The sequence below is a fragment of the Manacus vitellinus genome, unplaced genomic scaffold, assembly GCF_001715985.3.
Source record: "Manacus vitellinus isolate BGI_N305 unplaced genomic scaffold, ASM171598v3 scaffold_9_pilon, whole genome shotgun sequence".
Taxonomy (NCBI): domain Eukaryota; kingdom Metazoa; phylum Chordata; class Aves; order Passeriformes; family Pipridae; genus Manacus; species Manacus vitellinus.
This window is the reverse complement of record NW_021940917.1, coordinates 4,735,007-4,755,495: the sequence shown is the minus strand read 5'-3', so window position 1 is coordinate 4,755,495 and position 20,489 is coordinate 4,735,007. Positions and strand designations below refer to the sequence as shown.

The following is a 20,489-nucleotide window of genomic DNA, read 5'->3' as shown; positions in this document are numbered from 1 at the left end:
ATGTTAGTAACTGGAGTTTAAAAATATTAAATATGATTAACAGAATAATTGTTTAGACAGGTTCAAATACTGTATTTCAGTTGTGAGATGCTTTCTTTATATAATGTGGCATTTATAACTCAAAGCAGCCAAATCAAATCTTTTTTTCTTGGGTTGTTTGTTTATTTTGTTTTAAACAGCTACAAGGAAAAATTTGAAAAGAAACAACACACCAAACATTTCTGCAAGGACACAGCAAGGTGAAGAAAAGCCATTCACCCACCCTTTTCATATAGTACATAAGGTTAAATTTCACTCAGCTCTTGGTATGAAGAAAAGGTAATGAGCATGCCAATTATTTTCTCAGGCTCTATGGCAGAGGCTGAAGATTTATTGATGTTTTCAGACATGATGAAGGTGGTCTGAACTGCCCAGAATGTTCATAGTCAAGCTGCCTTCTTGAATTCAGTTATTATCTGCCAGAAAAAAAATCTAATTTCAGTAGGGAAATGCAGTGTAATCACAGGTGAGAAATTCTGGGCCACATCCTGGAGCACATATATCACATCCTCATCTTAGGAATAGTAGAGCAAAATCCAATTACATATAGATTGTATAGCACAGTAAGTACCTTTGCCATAATAACTAACCTTTTAATTGCCTGGTGGCTGTATATTTGATCTTTGCTCACAAAATGATGAACAATTTCAGATCCAAGTAACAGGCTACAGATATTAATTTCTTAAATTCATGTAAAGCCAATCTCAGATGAATTGCCATAAACTGAAGTATGTGTCATTGCATGGATGTTAATACATTTCTTGTTTTTCTGGGCTAGTTTTTAAACTCAGACATATTAAATAAAAGTTTTCTTCTAGCAAGTGCCTTTTAACTAGACTAAGCTCTTCAATGCTTCAAAAATATGAGCTAGCATACTGCAGTACACAGATTTTTTATCTAGGCACTTTTGACATAAAATAGCAATATAATTGCTTAAATCTATCAATTAAGCATAAGTAGCTGTATCTATCAGCATAATAAGATTATGAGGCGTTTTATAATGCAAATTAGCTAACTCCTTTTAAACAAAACACTAAAATTTTCATTGAAAGACATGAAAGTGACCTAGCTATATCTATGATTTTCTGCAGTTTCTCAAGAGCAAAACTTAGGGCTAGAAAACTGGGCTGGCTTTGACAAATTCTTTCACTAGTTTAAAACCTCCTTCTGATAAAAGGATGCATATTCCCTGGGGCCAAGTACTAATTCAAAAGGCACAGTAGCATACAGTGCCTGTACAGTGCCATGCTCAGGTCAGCAAAGTCCTCCATTTGAAATGCTCTCAAGCTGCTCCTACATCTTTTAATATCAAAATTTGCAGAGGTTTTTTTCCTCCTTAGACATGGCACTTAGACAACATGGACACGTGTAGCCAGCTATGGCAGAGTCCTTCAAATAATTGAATTGCAACATATAGTAATGTTGTTGTTGCAGATGTTTAGCTCCTTCACATCATCCTAAAAACAAGTCAGGAAGGTCCTCTCAGCCAATGCTAGGGTGCCAGCTCTTCCTGTGTACTATACTTTCTGCTCCTCCTCCAGTTCTCCGAGCTGCTGAAAAACAATTGTGACTGGATTTTTAATTTCTCCAAAAACTGTTAAGAGATAAATTATCTGTCAAGGAGAAGTTTTCTAACCTCATAAACTTATTGGCCACTCATTCAATGAAGCAAAATATTTTTTACGTGCTACAAAAAAAAAAAAGCCGAAAGATCTACTACGCTGATAAATACATTTAAAAAAAAAAAGAAAAGAAAAGAAAAAAACACAAACAGCAAACTCCTTAATTCTTATGCAAAACAATATTTTGAAGTAAAGAATTTCAAAGATTAACATGTAAAAATAACCCTAAATTTATTTTCATCTTCCTGTCCTACTTCAAGGGGTTTGCATGTCAATATACAAAAACATATTAGATTATGGAATCTATCAATATCTGATTCTCTTTTAAAATCAAGGATGGAAGCAGAGGAAATATCTCAGATAAATTAAGGACAAAACTGAGTCAAGTGACATCAACTGTGTTGTATTTTTAAATGCATAGCTGATGTGAGTCTGCTTGGTTTGCTTATGGTAACAAAATTCACAACAAAATTCAGGAAGAGAAATGCTGTATATGGATCACTGCAATTAGGAAAAGTAAATAAACCTTTCCAAACTTCAGAATGAATCCCAGATTTTGAAATTAAGTCACCTGTTGATAATGAAAACTTACAGCAATTTGCAGATTCATTAAGCAAACCTATAAATCTTCAGATGTCTACTAAAACATGTCTATCATCTCAGATCTTTTTCCTGTGAAAGAAACCTACTTCAAGAGAGAAATTTGATCTTACTTGTGTGAGAAATTGTCTCCTCCTGGAGGCCAAGGCATTATATCGTACTGAGAAGAGCACTCCAGCTGTAGCATCACATTAATAAAGGACAACTAGGCTATAGAGAACCTCTAAGATAAAATTTCCCTTTCTACAAAAGCCTCATGGCCCATTGGACATGAGTATAACAAAACATACATAATCATATACTATGCAAGGCAGTCAAGTTTAGGTAATTCAAAACCAGTTCTAGCACCAAATATATTTTAGTGGTTTGACAAGCCTAACCATTTGTTGATTTACCAGCCTCAGCTTTCAGTAACCTAGTCCAAGTACCATACATTTGGACTCAGCTTGGACACCTGCCCGGAGCAATTTATCCTGGCTTTCAGATCCCATCAAAAACACAGTGGTAATCTAGTCCTCCATTTCATCATACTATTGCCAGGATCCATCTGCATTGTTGGTGAGATACAAACTTGCTCCATCACAAACTTGCAGTTTACCAGGCTTAGATTTTCCTCCATCTGAGATCCTACCATTCAGTCAAACAGTCCCAACCTTTTCTGCCATCAAAGTGGGGAAAGTTGTTCCCAAACAACCCCAGACTGGTCTTCTTCCTAATCGTTCCAAGAACACTTTAACTTAGAGCAAGCTTTTTCTTTCCCTCACACACCACTTGACATCTCACTAGATTATTTTGTCCTAACTAATTTTTGCTTTGCTCTAATTTTTTCCTAAATTCTTTTCCCTTTTCTTTGCTCTTCTTGAGCCTGGATGTTGAACACAGTACCAGTCCATACAGTAGGAAAAGGGTCATGGTTAAGTTGCCAAATTCTCTTCACTTTAATAGCCATTTGAAAGAAAATCATCTTAGTCTTACTCAGTCACTGTGTGACAACACTACAGGGGCTTTCTGGAAAATACTCAGAGCTAGGAAAAACCTCCGATGAACAAAGTTGTCAAGTCTCTCTGGAAAACGCCATTTGTGGCACTTAGGAAGACAAATCTGGACAGATTTTTGCAGTTATGGCAAATGTCATACAACCGGCAAAGCCGCACTGACAGAGTTCAGGCTCCAGCCCAAAGCCTGGAGGCATAGTAGCATTTCCAAAAAAATCCATACATTTATTTTTTGATGTAGAGTAACAAGTAGTATTTTTCCCTATTCTCATGATCAGAAACAGTTCAGTCATTTGGGGTTATGAGAAAAAAAGGAGCCAAAACACTCATCTGTCATAAAAACCCTTAGTTTTGCGGAGGCAGATAAGTGAATTATAAGCAACCTGGAACAGTCTTATGAGATCTTAGACAGCTATAGCAATTTACAGAATTTTAATTGTAAATTGTAAATGCAGCAAGCCACATGATAGAGTTCAAGCAGTCATACTTCATGTCACCCAAAAGAGCTTCATGTCATGACAGGATACAGATGTGTTAGTCTAGGTCCCAAGCTGAGCAAAATATCTGAATTAATCATGCACTCAGTATTTTCTGCTTGACCTCCTGTACAGCTCTTTCATGAGTCGCATGCATTTATTGAGACTTCCCCAGGCAGTGCTGCCACAGTGCCACAAGCAGATTCTGAGGCATTTTTGTATGCTCTGCAGCTTAGAGACGAGACAAAATTATTATTTGTTCCAAGCACTTAGGAGACTGTAGGCAGAAAGGCAGGTAGTAACAGCCGGCCTGGACACAGAGGACCAGAAGTCCATCCCCACCTTGGGCAATCGACCTCTCTTGGCTGTCAACTGCACCCATCACTCTCCACCACCATGCTTGCCTCTTTATCAGTCTTTTCTTATAACTAGTGGTTTTCCCATTATTCAGCCTGCTTATTCAGGAGAAACAGCTCTCAGTTCTCTCCCTCATGCTGTTTACAAGCTCAGACTTTCTCCAGGGTGTAGTACCATGGCCTCAAAGCACCGTATGAGGGAATGAATCTACTCCTGGCTCCAGAAAACCTAAGTGACAGCCAGCCTCCCATTCCAGCATGACACAGCAGGCTAGAAGGGTCTTCTCAAGCACATCTGTTCATTAGTGGTGACAAACATATAAGAGAAGAATAAATTCCTCCATTAATCATTCTGCCTTCATGGTTTTATTTTATATATATTTTTATCTTTGAGAGTTGTTTCCCATATTTTGTGCATATAGCAGAAAGCTGTAATTTGCATAATAAAATTAGACTTTCCATTACCAACTAAGGAACAATAGGAATAAAACAGTAATAAAAGATTTTTTTATTCCTATTTGTTGTTATTAATGAGTACTGAAGCAAATATAAAAGAGAATGAGGCAACAGATTAAAGTAGCACATTATGTTGACTAATTTAAGTTCTTGGACAATAAAGAAAATTAATGTCAGCTTGACATTTTAGTGTCTTTTTTTAAGTAATTTCGTTAGGTTTTTAAGGGACAGTAAAATGTTTGTCTTAATAGAATCCTGAATAGAGTAATAGAAGAAATATTGATAACAGCAAAAATACGCAATTACACAGGTTTCTGAGGTTTTCTACAAACTTCGACAGCCCTCCAAGACACTGTATTCTTCACACCATACTGCCTGGACTTTTAAAAGTAAGGGAATTAGTGTTTGTAAGGCTCTCCCAGTTGCATTTTTCTGTTAATAAGGATAAAGTATTGTGGCTAGTGTGCAGTCTCTGTTAATCCTGCTTAAACACAGCAATATGCAATGGGTGCATTATGTAAGGTCAGAGCAAAGTAACCTACAGTTACTCAATTTTTTAAGAATTATTTTCAGCATACAATTAATTACCAAGGTAAAATTCTATCAGGGAAAAAAAAAGAGACTAGCAATACACTTTACACAAATTCTTCCAGGGTGAAGTAAAAATTATTTCTCACCTACTCTGTTATGATTGCTGTTTGATTGTTCAGTAAAAACATAGAATACTAGTTGTTATTGGGTGAACGTGATCTAATATAAATTCTCCTACATTATATGTAAGAAAATAATACAGTATAATTAGAACTTGAGTTGTGCAGAACCATCATATAGTATCAGCAATGTTAAGTGCATATATGGACTTCACAAGAAAATTTTTATCAAAGAATGTGGCAGCTCAGCTCATTTGAGACTAAACTTCTTTCTGTAGCTTGAATTTCATTCTTACTTCTGCACAACATTAATTTTAATCCATCAAATTTTATTCTAGAACTATTAGTTAAGTCTTTATAGTTTTCCTACCAAACAAAAAAAGTTCTTTTCACTAGTGGAGTTCCACAGGACTCCATCGTGGGCCCCGTGCTCTTCAACATCTTCATAAATAACTTGGACGCAGCACTGGAAAGGATATTAAGCAAGTTTGCAAGTTACACAAAACTGGGAGGAGCTGTTGACTACTTCAAAGGCAGGGAGGCCCTGCAGAGAGACCTCAACAAATTAGAGGGCTGGGCAATCACCAACCATGTGAAGTTCAACAAGGGGAAGTGCCAGATTCTGCACCTGGGATGGGGCAACTCTGGTACAGACTGGGCAATGACATGCTGAAAAGCAGTGCCATAGAAAGGGACCTGGGGATCCTGGTCAACAGCAAGTTGAATATGAGTCAGCAGTGCCCTGGCAGCCAGGAGGGACAGCCGTGTCCTGAGGGGCATCAGGCAAAGCATTGGCAGCTGGTCGAGGGAGGGGATTGTCCCACTCTACTCTGCACCTTGAATATTGGCAGTTTTGGGCACCACAGTGTAGGAAAGATATTAAGCTCTTAGAGACCATCCGAAGGAGGGCAATGAAGATGGTGAAGGGCCTTGAGGGAAAGTGTATGAGGAGTGGCTGAGGTCACGTGGTCTGTTCAGTCTGGAGAAGAGAAGACTGAGGGGAGACCTCATTGCAGTCTACAGCTCCCTGGTGAGGGGAAGAGGAGGGGCAGGCACTGTTCTCTTCTCTGTGGTGACCAGTGACAGGACCCGAGGGAATGGCCTGAAGTTGTGTCAGGAGAGGTTTAGGTTGAATATTAGAAAAAGGTTCCTCACCCAGAGGGTGGCTGGGCATGGGAACAGGCTTCCCAGAGAAGTGGTCACAGCATCAAGCCTGACAGAGTTCAAGAAGCATTTGAATTATACTCTCAGGCACATGGTGTGACTCTTGGGAATGGATACAGGGTCAGGAGTTGGACTCAATGATCCTTGTGGGTCCCTTCCAACTCAGCATATTCTGTCATTCTGTGATTCTTACTCCTTGGTTTATTGCTCTGAGGTTTGGGAAATCCAAAAGGATTTAAGTGCTTTACCCAAGAATTCCTTCTCCACTTTTAAAACCCTTGCACATACATTTCCTAACTTTGTTCTTCCCACAATATCTGTATAACCAGCATGGACAGTTCAATTCTCTATCTTCAGTTTTATAAACTATGGAAAATAGGAGTGCAATTATAGCTTGAGAGAAACCAGACTGAAACTGATAAACTGAAACACCTTTCATCAGAAGCCAAAGAGAATAGCAAAATCTCCCTTTGCATGGTAAAAAAATAAAAGCCATCACACAAACCACAAGCTTGTGGCGATGTTAAATGCCAGAGTGGGAGGACTGACTTGGAGTTTTCACATTTGTTCACGTGTGGAGAAACTACCTAAGATTCAGTAAGGAAAGAATAAAGCGCAAGACATGTCAAAATAGACAGGTGGAGTAACTAAGGAAAGTCAGGAAAGGGTTCTGGTGCTGAATACTGGCTAACTTAAAACATTGAACGATGAGAAAAATTGAGCTATTAACTAACTGTTTAATTCCTACTTGTTTAGAGGCATTCAATATTATTCATTTTTAAATGAGTAGGGTTGCTTTTCATACCTGAATACATCACCAGTTTCTCTTAGTCAGTAACATATTTGACCACATATTCCAGGCTGTGTGTCAGATCAAATTTTAAAAAGCTTCCTCTCCTCATCACTTTTAAGACCCTCTCTGGAACAAAATGAAGGTCAAGTCACAGAACACAACAGCTGCCAAGCACTTTCCTAACTCCTTTATGTCCATAAACCAGAAGTAATGGTGTGAAGAACACAGACTAAAGTGCCAATGAAGAAAGGGCAACCTCTTCAGAGAGCAGTGACAGTCTGCAAGAGATGTCCAGAACTGACAAAGCAGAAATAACAGGATGTGAGTTTTCACGTTCCCACAAATTCAAAGTATTAAATTATTCCATTACAGAAAAGAGTGCAATGGTACCCAAACAAAGTAAAAGTGGGGGAAAAAAATCAAGTTGGGGTATCACAGGGAATGACACTATAACTCTGATGCAGAATCTTTTAGGAATTTGACATACCCTTTGGAAAATATTTTGCAAATTTTCAAGTGTTCAGAGCAATTCAAGATTTAAGTCAGGCTTTCCTTACATAAGTATATTGCAGTACAAAACATTATATCAATGGGTTGCATTTTGTTACTAGAAATTTCAAAACATTCTGCAAATTGCATTTCTGCAATGATACAAAGAATTACTGCCAAGTAAACAAATGCACTGACATACTTAATTTCCATTTTTTTTCTCCTGCAAAGTCCAATACATCTTACTCCTCAGCAAAAAAGTAGGGTTGTTTTGTGTACTTTTGTCCTTCCTTAACGTGACTTTCTGTGCCCAGCATTTCAAATGGGAAAAAGACCATGGACATTCACAGGCTATACAGTTTGATCTGAACTCCGTAAACTGCAGCCAATTTACCCTGTGGCACCTGGTCTTTGTGGTCTATTTCTAATCTCTCCTGTCAGACTCCTTGCTCAAATCCCCTCCAACTTCTCAACAAAGTCATTTTTTGTTAGCCTACCTTTTCAACATGCAGTCATTGCTCCAGTAAGCCCCAAAATGACTCCTTTACTTTTTCTCTCCCTCTTGCCTGTGTCTTTTCTTTGCTAGGAACTCCTACACCCTGCTGTTGATTTCCAACCATCTTTCTCCCCCAACACAGCATATACTTTTCCAGAAAATGACAGTGATATGATATAAACAGCCTCCTCCTGGTCAGTACGTCCTCTTTTGAAAAAACTGCTGATTAGTCCTGTTAAAAGGCCCAAAGAAGCCTAAGAAGTTAGCTCTTCACTATATGAAAAAAATAGTCATAGAAATGTCAGTTTCATTTTCTACAAGCTATGCCCATGTCTAAAACTAGAGCAGATGATCCCTTGTGATCATGTTGGCATGTTTTAACAAGTCTGTTATTGCAGAAAAAAAGGCTTAAACCACTGACCTAAGTAGACCAAATTAAGTCCCACTCAATCAGTATGATCTCACTTTATTCAAGATTGTCCAGAACATTTTGAAAGAGTTTTGACAAAATGATTGCTTGACAAGTACTTTCTTCCAGCACATATTGCCTCTCCCACAAGCATCATGGTGTTACTTGCATTTTTGCATAACTTACAGGAATGCTGTCATGGGTTTAGGGCTGATATAAACCCAATAGTGAAATAAGACAATCTACTAATGCACAAACATAGTATTGATAAGCATAGAATTGTAGCCTGTAGCACCCTTATACCAAAATGCAGTGACAAAGTTTTGCACACTGTTGTGCATTGCAACCCAATCAAAACTGAACTAAATTAGTAAAAGGAACTGACTGTGCCATTAAACTAAACTCAGAACAGTTCTGCAACAATACAAGACAATGTTGTTACTTCTCTAATTTACAGCTGTTTTAAGGCCAATATTGAAATACCAGCAAGAAGAAACCCACAACCATTTCTTGGAACTGTGTATAGGTTTTATTAGTACTTTTGTATAGAACACATATTTCTAATGTTTTCCCATGTCATCATACAATGAACATTATACCATAAACATCATACAATAATTAAAGTCCACCAGAAACAAGTTCCAACAAAGGTGAGAGAAAGACACAACACCTAAAGATGAAATTCTACTTTGATTTTGTACACTAAATATAGCATTAAATATCTCTTGAAAGAGAGTTAGGAAAATGGGCCGATAGTAAAAGCCATATTTAGAAAATGGAAATGGATTCCAGAGTGAAAGCAGCAAATGATCAAAGGAACTCACAGTATACTGTTAACAGGGAGCAAAAGGAACAAATTGCTCTTTCAAACAGATGCAAACAGTATCCCATTAAGGGCTAGCCCTGTTACAATATTATAGCTTTTTGTGCCCTTGGTACAAATCGATCATAGTGGTTTGAGCATCCTTCACAGGGCCCAGATAAAATAGTGTGGAAAATGGAGGGCTGTAAAAATGATAGTGTGATAATTCAAAGCATCTGTGACTGAAGATGCAAAAACGACAGTAAAACGGCTTAAGAAACTTTGGCTGCCAAGTATCTCTGAAACCAAGAGAGGAGGAAAAATCTCAAAAATATGACATTGTCTTTTTTTGTCTCCCATTGTAGGGACTCAAATGTTCTGGATATAGCTGTACTTCTAAAAGTCTGAGGACACACTGTCATTTAAAGGAACTGAGAAGTGTCACCGAACTCAAAATAATGGATTCACTAACCTAGACATTATTTAATCAAAGGGCAAAAAAAACCCCTACAACTACAAACACATCTTGTCTTATAATATTACATATACAACTGATGTAATCGTAGAATCATAGAATGGTTTGGGCGGAAAGGACATTAAAGATTATCTAGTTCCAACCCCTAGGGCCACCTCTCGCTAGACCAGGTTGCTTAGAGTCCCATACGCTTGATTGCCCCATAAGCCTTGAACACTTCCAGGGATGGGGCATCCACAGCTTCTCTGGGCAAGTAGTTCCAGGGCCTCACCACGCTCAAAGCAAAGAACTTCTTCCTAATAATGAATCTAAATCTACTCTTTTAGTTTTAATCCATTCCCCCTTGTCCTGTCACCACATGCTCTTGTAAATGCTCTCCATCTTTCCTGTAGGTTCCCCTCAGGTACTGGAATGCCACAATTAGGTTACCCTGAAACCTTCTTTATTCCAAGCTCAACAAACCCAATTCTCTCAGCCCTTCCTCATACGAGAGGTGCTCCATCCCCTTAATTATCTTGATGGCCCTCCTACAGACTCATTCCAGTAGGTCCATATCCTTCTTATGCTGAGGATCCCAGAGCTGGGTGCAGTACTCCAGGTGGGGTCTCACCAGAAGGGAGTAGAGGGGGAGAATCCTGTGTCTTGCCCTGCTGGCCACACTGCTTTTGATGCAGATAAGGACACGTTTGGCTTTCTGGCCTGCAAGTGCACTTTGGCAGCTCATGTCCAGCCTCTCATCCACCAGCAATAAGTATATAATAGGTATGTATTTGGTTTATGTTGCAAGGTTTCCATAACAGGAGGCTGCAAAGGTGGCTTCCATGGGAACATGCCAGAAGCTGCTGCCACTGGTTAAAGCTGAGCCCATCAGCAATAGTGGAAGCATATGTGTAGTAACATATTTAAGAATAGGGTAAAAATACCTACACAGCAGGAGCTGGGAGAGAAGAGTGAGAAAAACAATTATAAGAAACAGATCTGCAGACACCAAGGTCAGTAAAGAAAGAGGGGCAGGAAGTGCTTCAGGCACCAGAGTAGAGATTCCCCTGTAGCCCCCGTGAAGACCATGGTGAGGCAAGCTGTCCCCCTGCAGCCCATGGAGTCCCACGCTGGAGCAGGGTCCTGGTAGCATCTGTGGACCTGTAAAGAGAGTAGTCCATGCAGGAGCAGTTGTGGTGCAAAGACCTGTGACCCCATGTGGGACCCATGCTGGAACAGCGGGTTCCTAAAGGCCTCCACTCCCATTGGAGCAGTGGAAGAACACCAGTAGGAAGGAGCAGCTGAGACAATGAGCGATGAAATGACTGCAAGCCCCATTCCCCACCCCTCAGTACTGCTCAGTGGGGGAGGAGGTAGAAGATTTAGAAGGGGAGGGTGAGTGGCAGTCAAGGTGGTTTTTAGATTTGACCTTTATTCTATTCTGATTTTGACTGGTAATAGATTAATTTCCCCAAGTTGAGTCTGTTTTGACTGTGACAGTAATTGGTAAGTGACCTCCCTGTTCCCATCTCAACCCACGAGCTTTTTGTCATATTTTTCTCCCTTATGCTGTTGATGAGGGGGGAGTGACAGAGTGGCTTGGTGGGCACTGACAGCCAGTCAAGGTCAACCTACCACAAAGTAATCAATGTACTATAATCAGACCTTTATAGTCTGATTATAATACTGAACATAATAATACTGACTATAATACTGAACGTAACAACAAAAAAAAATACAAATTAAAAACTAGAAGGCTACAAAGTACAATAACAGAAATTAAAAAGATGAAAGAATTAATGACAGCTCGTAACATTACAGAGAAAACACCATCCTGTAGGAATGCTTCACTTTGGATTGCATGAAATCACAGACTGTTTTTTTGCTGCCACAGAGCAGCTACAGTCTGTATTTTACGTTGGACCAAACTGAAGTAATATGAGAGTACAGTAAATATTTACACAAGGGGGCACCGTGCTGGGAAGTTGCAACTCCAAATAGGACTTAGGAATCACAGCTAGTAAAAAGCTGAGCACCAGTTCCTAGGTCGAGAGGACAAATGGTCTTCCTGATTAGATAAACAGGGAGATCCTGAGGGCTTCAATCACCCACCATAAGCACTCTATAATTTCGTTCAAAGTTGGTGTCGATACTTTGGATGAAAGTTGGTAAATCAAAGGGAATTTGAAAAATCCACCAAAAATAATTAAGTTGTACAGCAGGCTTTATGAGAAATCACAGTATTTCAGTCTCCTTTACTTCTCAAACAGAGTGGTGAAACATTGTAAGTACCTAAAAAAACTTACATGCTCTCCACATAACATAAGTAACATAAACATAACATTATCAAGGGAATGGAAGCTGAAGCTGTTTAAAGTCAGATCACACCGTGCAAAACTGTGTTACAGATCATAATAGAACCTCCCTGATTGGCCATTTTAACTTAGGATCATGTCTTTTCCCCTAATATTTAATTTCTAATTCAGAAAATTATGTTAGTCTACTACTGTTCAGACTAGATGATCACATTTTCCAAGGCCTTACAGGCTGTAAATTTACAAAATTAACCATGTGTCAGTGTGGGTAGCTTTGAGTTTTCAATATGCTAACATTTAGGATCCCCCAAAAAGTGGAAGAATATGCTAAGAAAACACCTATTTATTTCAAGACAGTTTCACATAAGCTTTTCTCAAGCATGTTACATGCAGGCCTGACAAGATACATCTCCCACTTAGATTTTCTTACAGACAAACTCAACAATACAGGTTTTCACATAATAAATATGTTTCATTCTATCTGCAGTTCTTGCTCATCTTAAAGCACAAACTCCAAAGATTTTGCCTCTAGAAAGAGAGTCATTAAAATTTCAATGTGGCATATTGTACTCTCCTTTTTTTTCTTTGTTTCTTTATTTTCCCTTCTATGGTTATGAACCCCTGAAAAGAAGAACAGTCAGAGTGAGCACTTGAAGGTGATGGTTTCTAGACTGGCAAGATGCAGTGAGCAAAGACTTTGAAATGAGGGGAAAATGTGTTGGTTGTAGGCTTCTCTGATAGGAAGTAAGAAGGAGCAGAGGTGACTGAAACTCCTGAGGCTGCTAATATTCTGATGGCACACCTTTCTGCTGCTCTGGCTGGACAGAATCTGGCATCAGTAAATTGACCAAAATACTGAAAGCAGATAAAACACACGGAGTTCAAATGAAAAGAACAGTCATTTAACAATATGCATTTCCAGATTCCAACAAAGCATGAACGAGTCTTTCCTACCTGGTACATATCTTCATTGATTCTTAGAGAAAGTTTGATAGAATAATAGTTCCTTTTATATGCTTTTAAATGGGTTTAAATTTACATCATAAGCTTGGAGTGCAAGAGAATTAATACAGGTATCTGGTGTTGGTCAAGCAATTAAGCAAAAAGATAGCTTAAACCAGCTCTCCCTCAGTGAAAGTTCACATACAAAATACATCAGGCACTGCTCGGTCTCAGGAGTTGAAGAGAGAAATCTGGTAGAAAAGAAGTAGTTATGAGTCAGATCTCTTTTGTCCAGCTTCAGCCACCACCTGCCCGCTTGCAGTTGCTTAGATAGAGGATCTTCAAAGCTCTTCTAGGGCTTTAGAGGACAATATTTTGATGAGCAGCATAGCATAAACAGATTTTTTCCTGGCTTCTTAGTTGATGGGATATCATCTGGGAGCAACCCTTATAATACCACTAAAACTAATAAATCAATGTTGATGAAGCTATTTAAATGAGTGAGAATATTGAGAAGCAGTACCAGCAAGACAAGGTAGAGAATCAAAATAGAAAGATTGCTCAGATTGGCCAAGGATATGATTTTTAAAGACAAACCAGACAGTGGTAGAGATTAGAGATAGAGAAGGTAAACAAAAGGCAAAAACTAAAGACAGCTTCAATCCTTTACAAGAAACTGATTGCAGAAAATTTTTAAGTCCCCCAAGAACCAATAAACACCCACAAAAAAATATCTGGCAGGAGATCAAGTTTCATTTAGAAGTCAATGAGGCCAAATTTAAAAAAGCAAAATGATGGAGGCTTTGCTCCCCTAAAATACTTACCATGTTTCAAAGCTGTTCTTCCCAAAACCATTGATTAAAAGCCACACACACATCCGCTACTAAGCTCAATGAGTTAAGGGTCACTAGTCTACAGTTGATTGATATTCTTCGCTCTCTCCTGCAAAAATCCAATCTTCTCAGAAAAAAAATGGTTGACATTCAGAGCATACACATACCATGGTATTTGCTAAGGTTTTAAACAGTTGTGAGTATCAAATTCTGACAAAGTGGCTTTTTTTTTTTCTAAATGTCTGATTAGCATAGAGAGGAAAACCCATATTCTGAGAACTCTTGAACACTCTTAACATATTCCAGGCCTCACGCATTATACAAAGGAAACCTGATTACTGCAGCATGTAAGCTCAGAGCTGCATCCTTCCCCCTCTGCACAGAAGTCTAAAAGGCCAGATGTTGAAAAGCACTTCTCACCCTGGGACTTGAGTGTCAAATCTAAGACTTGGAATGGAACCAAAGGTAAAGTTGGAAGACACTTCTTTTCTTTCATGTGGCTTTAGGTAGTTCTCCTGACAGATGTAGGCAGTAGAAAGGTCAGGGTTTTTTTCCAACGGCATTGGCATTCAAAAAAACTATAGTCAGACACTTACCTTTGTTTTTCTTCAGTGGCTGTAAAGCTATTTTATGTAGCTTAGGAAGCATATTTGATCCACTTAAAGAGAGCTTTCAATACACAGATCTCTTAAACTTCACAAATTGTTATATAGTATTGTTAAACTAAGCCTCATAAAACTAAAGCCATTGAATTGTAAATACGCCCAGGAATAGCAGTCAATGGGAAGCAGGCAGTGATGGAAAGTTGCCTTCCCTAAGTGTGGATGGTGGGAGCTCCTCTACCTTCCCCTTCACTCCAAATTATATTCTTCCAAGCACAGCCCCACAGTGAGCATTAATTACAGTGTATTTGTTCCAACTGACAGAGAAGGAGCACGTCATGAAAAATGATGATTGAGAGGGAAGGGAAAAGAGAAAGAAAACAAATGGATACTGTGTCCATAAATTTTAAGGCTTTGCTATAGGAGAGAGACAGAGTTCATGTTATGAGATAACCAAAGCAATCATACTTTTTCTCCAAAGTGCTCCTCAGAATTTGATCATGCAATTTAGCAGTTTTTCTCTCTTTGCCCCATTGGTTTTTGCTATTGTTTAAAACACTTTTTTGTCTGTAATGTCTTCAATATTGTTTCCTATTTACTCATTCCGATTACTTTATTTCAGTTTATTTGAATAAAAGACTGTCATTGCAGCATAGATCTAGAAGTACCCCTTATAAAAGTGCAGACTAAAACAAAACCAATCTACTACCTTCTAAATCTAAGGAGAGACTATGTTTAAGGTTCCCAGACAGTTAGATAATAATCTCAGGGAGTAACACTCTGAATATCTCCTAATTTATAGCTCAGAAATGATTGAGAGAAAATTAAAACCTGAAGATGGTTTCTGTTTTACAATATCTTTCAAATTCCACTGAATTTCCTCTCTTATGTATGTGACTTAATAACATAGTATGATTATTTATAGGGAATGCAAGGACAGAGACATCTTGTGGTAACAAGAAGAGGTTTGCAAACAAATGTATTCTTATATACTAAAAATTCCCTTTAGATATATGAAATAAGCTATGCTCCAACTGTTTAAAGTAATTTCAAAACAAAAACTTTAAAATATTAAAATTCTTCACTGATAAAGATGTTTACTATTTTAAAGAATTAATTGGAGGTTTTATTGACCAAAACAACATCATTGAAACTGTACGTGTGGTAAAAGAAAAATTTCTGTTGAAAAAGACTTGGCTCTAATTTCAGTAAACACTAGCAGCTGCTACAAGTTCAGACTACCTAGAAAATAAATTTGACCAAACAAATATAAATTAAATCGCTATCTCCTTACAGAAGAATACTTATAAAAATCTCTAGTGCAGGGGAAATTAAATGGTGAATCTAAAGTCCAGCAAGGAAAAATTAGGACAGACATTGTTTCTCTCTGTGATGGTTAACAAAAAAGAGTAAGTTAACATTAGAAGTGATGGTTGGAAATTACACAGGTGTGTCAAGACTGTGGACTTTCCTCCTATGGTTGGTCTCCATGCTGGACTTCTTTCATTCAGTTTCTTCAACTTAAAATGAAAGATACTTCTTATTCTCTGTGAAACATTTGGAGTTTCTGCAGGCAGTATCATCCTCTGCTTTCAACACAAGTTGGATGCAGAGCAATATGAAAAATACCTTTCCACTCTTGAGAGGCTCCAGTGAGGTTTATCATATGAAAATGACTACATTGAAAAAGGCATTAGTGTTACTGATCGATGGCAACACTGAATGTCCTAGAAATGAGAACAATTACAGCATTTGTAAATCTTCAGAAATCTAGATGTGTCTATCCTGTTGGTAAATAAATACCATTGATCAATATTCTTCTAAGTGGAAGGAAGAAAATTAATAAATTAAACCTAGAAGATTACAGGAAAATGTTTCAGTGCTACAAAGTATTGCCTAATGCCGAATGACTGAGGGGTCATGAAGTTTAGGGAGATTAAACACTTCATCTATGACCACAAATCAAGGTCAGACAGCAGCTTTGGAAAAACACCTCACACCCCAAGCTGCAGCTTTTAACAGCAGCTGACATAGTCTTATATAGCCATATTATCCCTTCGTTTACTGTCATAAAAGTATCCATGCATGAAATGTTAATCATTACAAGCCACCATAAAAATAGAGAGAACTCTTTCAAAAAATATTTGAAACAGATGTTGAGAACAACATCAGATATAGGTCTATGTTTCCCTCTGGAATGTGAGAAAACAAATATCCTAATATTTTCGAGCAGAGTACTAAATTTCTGTGAGTGGATTGATCACACCATATCACAAGAAGATCCCTTGCCTAATACCACGTTAAAGAAGAGCAATATTGGGTCTGAAATGCTGAGTTACAACTGAGATTTCTCTTAACTAACTTGGAAGACATCACAGGCTGTTTTGCCAGCCATCTAGAAAGTCAGATATTTATGGAACAGGCAGCGTAGAGTCCAGAAAGTGTGTTGTTCCTATTGCTATTTTTTTTATTGGTATTATTTCCTGTCTTCTGAAGACCCAAAATCCCCATCCTAATGCAGTTTTCCAAAAACTGCAGAGGAAGGAGAGAGCAGAAACAGACAAGATTACTCACTTCTGTTTTCACAAAGTTCTACCACAGCTATTTATAATGTTTCAAATATAGTTAAAGGAAATATATTTTTTCACCTCTAAACAGGAGCTAGACATTTTTCATATCAACAGCTAGATAATTTGATAGTTTTAACCAAACTCTCGCTTATGAGTACAGCTTTAAGTCAGAACACATTGACTTTTTTTTTTTTAATTAAATGTAACTGCTTTAAAAAAGATGAAACTTTGTAAAGAAAAGGCAAACATCCTGTCACCTACTTTGGTTTGTAAACTGTGATAAAAAGGAAGAATGAAACATAACAAAAAGTTCTGAGATCCATCATCAAATTGATAATTAGTAAGCAAAGAAAGCCAAAATAAACACTGCACTTGGTGACACAAGTAGCTTTTGGAGTAATGCCCTCCTTCTTTCTCACAATTGTTTTCAGCTAAATCACACCTTTCAAATTAATCTTAAACCAAAATAATACTGCCTAGAAAAAATAATGGATATGAATAAGGAGAAAAATAAATGATTAATTAAAGGGTTAGGGAATTCAAACAGTTCCTGAGGAGCTCTGACTGCCAGTGCTGTCTACAGCCAATGAAGTTAGAATTCATAGGTTTTACCAGGGAGCACTGCAGAGATGGCTGGTGATAATGTGCTTACCTGGCATATATGCAAGTAAGTACAAAGTTTCTCCGAAGTGGGGTAAGAATAATGATGCTTCTGTTAGGGACAGAAACATCATAAGCCTGTGAGTTTGAAAACTCAGAATACAGTATACACATCCTGCAAGGGAGTTAAAACAGTAACTAGTAACTCAGACACGTCGAGATGCTGTAAAATTGATGTAATTGGAGTGTTCTGGCTTTCTACTTTCCTCCTGCAGAGATAATCAAGGACAGGAAAATAGCTCACCACTCTTTCAAGGTGTCAGAACAATTTATTTGTGTAACAGAATCACAGAAAACACAGTTTGCATAGTGGAAGACAGTGTAACTCAGACCACAGATGAGATCCAAATGTGCACAGCTGAACATGGAGGCACACACACAGCCAGTCAACCTTCAGGGGTTGGTTGTGACCCATGTGTGACCATAAGTAATACCCTGAGGGCATCTCAGGTGTGAAACAGTCTGTATCATCCCACCTTGCTCACCAAAATAACCTTTGTCTTTGCTGTGGGGTTACGAGCGAGTTCATACAGGATGCTTGTTGCATAATGGTCACAGTGTACGCTGGGAGTTGAAGTTCTGATGGAAGCCCGGGAAAAGATGACCAATTAGAAGTGGAGAAAAGGAGCTGCCTCTCTCCTGCCTCCAGCTGCCACAGCTTCTGCAGCTCGGAGCAGGAATGCAGCACTACCAGCTTTAACAGTGACCTGGGTTCCCTGCCCAGCATGGAGCAGGACTCAGTGCCCCCCAGCCTGGGCAGTAACAGCAGCTGGAAAGCTGATGGCCCAGAGGAAGAGCCTCCCCACCTCTGCCAGGAAAGGGACCTCCCCCCAAGGCTGAGCCCTGCCCCAACCCTTCCCACAAGCCCAGGGAAGGGTCTTTACTGGAAACAAGTGGCTTACTACCACATGAACCAACCAACCCATCCAGGAGCAACGCTGACAGCAAGGCCTGGCTGGACCAACTGCACAGTTTCAGGAGGAGTGGAGTCCAGCACGTCTTCTTCCAAGGCATAGCATCCAATAGGGAAACACAGCAGAAACCTGAGCTCATCCTCAGAGGGAAGCTGAGTATGGTGTGCACCACCATGGAGGAGAACTTCCTGGAGGGCACCTTGCATCTCCTGAATGGGTTCATCTCCTGCCAGCACTGTCCCCCCAAAGATATCATGTCCCACCTGATCAGACAAGTCCTGTTGAATGCCCATGAAGAGGAGATCTTGAAGGACACCTACATGCTGCTGCTGAAGATCCAAATGCTCCATCCAGCCAACGCTGCCACAGTGGGATGGGACTGGATGCTGCTGAAATTCATCATGCAGAACAGGGAAAAGCCCCCTGGCCAGCTCCTCTTCCTGCAGTACGTGGTGCAGACCCTGGAGGATGACTTGCAGAAGAATCTGAGGTTGCACCTGCTGCAGAAGTCGATTGCCAAGAAAGTGCTTTTGTGTGACATGTGCTACAACAATGTTAAGGAAGTGGTCAAATGGTTGGTTGCAGCTATTACAGGAGTCGGGTTCTGCCAGTCCCAGGAGCAGCCGCAAGATACTCCCTCCTCTTCAGCAGAAGTCAGGGCTGAACACAGCTCATCTGCACCAATTCTGGCCAGCATACAAGGTCTGACAGCTTTCTTTGGCCAAAAGGTGATGCTCCTGCTCCAGTGGATGTTGTCCATCACAGTAGAAGTGGACAGATCTCCCACCTGGAGCTCCCGTAAGACTGCAGATGAGATATTCCCGTTTATACTGAATGTCCCCCTGAGGAGCCAAAGGGATGCTTTATTAAACAGGAGAGCCAGCTCCTGCACTGCAGACTGCTAGAGCTGTTGTTCCAGCACAGTTGTGATGTGCCCTCAACCTCATCCATGTCTCTGGAGACGATCCTGTATTTCCTGAACCACTGCTCTGTGCTACTGCATTTCGAGGATGAAACAGCAACATGGCAAAGATGGAATGAGATGCTGCAGTACTTGAGTTTGCTGCCGATGAGTTACCAAAGCGTAACACAGGAGCCACCTGCAGAGCTCCCTCAGTGACTGGATGGACTTGATTGTTCAGAAAGCCAAGCCCAGACTCCAGGAGAGTGACAACATCACCAACCTGGACATTCAGGTGAAGATGGAGGACTTCATCAGCTGAATGCAGGAGGTCCTGGGGCGGCCTTTTCCTCTACAAATCTGGGAGAAATTGTCCTGTTGCAAGAGTTGTTCTCTATTGTCACTACTGCCTGATGGAGATAACCACTGCAGCAAAGGGGTATGCATCTGTGTCCACAGGTACCCAGCTGCAGTGGATTCGCTCTTGGTGCCTGAGGCCTTATATTGTCTCATTATCAGGCCACACAGACATATCAATTGATATACTAGAGATCACCTCTTTGTCAAGTCACGTGAGATATTTTTTAGACATGCCAATTGACATGCTGGAGACCAAAGAATTAGGAAACTAAGTTGCTGTTAAATCTTTGTTTTATGGTTAAAATGGATAAGGATAGGGTTTTTTGAGGTCGTGTGTGTGATGGTTGGAATGGGAGGCTGCCAGGTGTGTGCGGATGTGCGTGTGTATGTTTGAGTTAATAAGAATGTGAATTTTTAAACTTATTTATGTATTTTAAGATGCAATTACATTATTTTATTTTCTTAAAGGCTTAACATGCTCAATTTTAGTTATATACATAACCCTTAGATTTAAAGCAAATTTACAAATTCTGGTTTCCTTAGATCTAATATTATACATCTTGGTTTCCTCAAATTTTACATTATAACCCT

At 39.3% G+C, this 20,489-nt stretch overlaps 1 protein-coding gene across 1 annotated transcript; it reads left to right on the top strand.

The window, feature by feature from the left end:
* Positions 1-17,883: 17,883 nt before the first annotated feature.
* On the top strand, positions 17,884-19,952 carry LOC103757234 (SUMO-interacting motif-containing protein 1-like). Its single transcript, XM_018085847.1, is given in 6 exon segments — positions 17,884-17,888; positions 18,301-18,593; positions 18,596-19,507; positions 19,510-19,733; positions 19,735-19,909; positions 19,912-19,952. Coding segments are annotated over 6 exon segments (1,650 nt in total).
* The last annotated feature ends 537 nt before the right edge of the window (positions 19,953-20,489 follow it).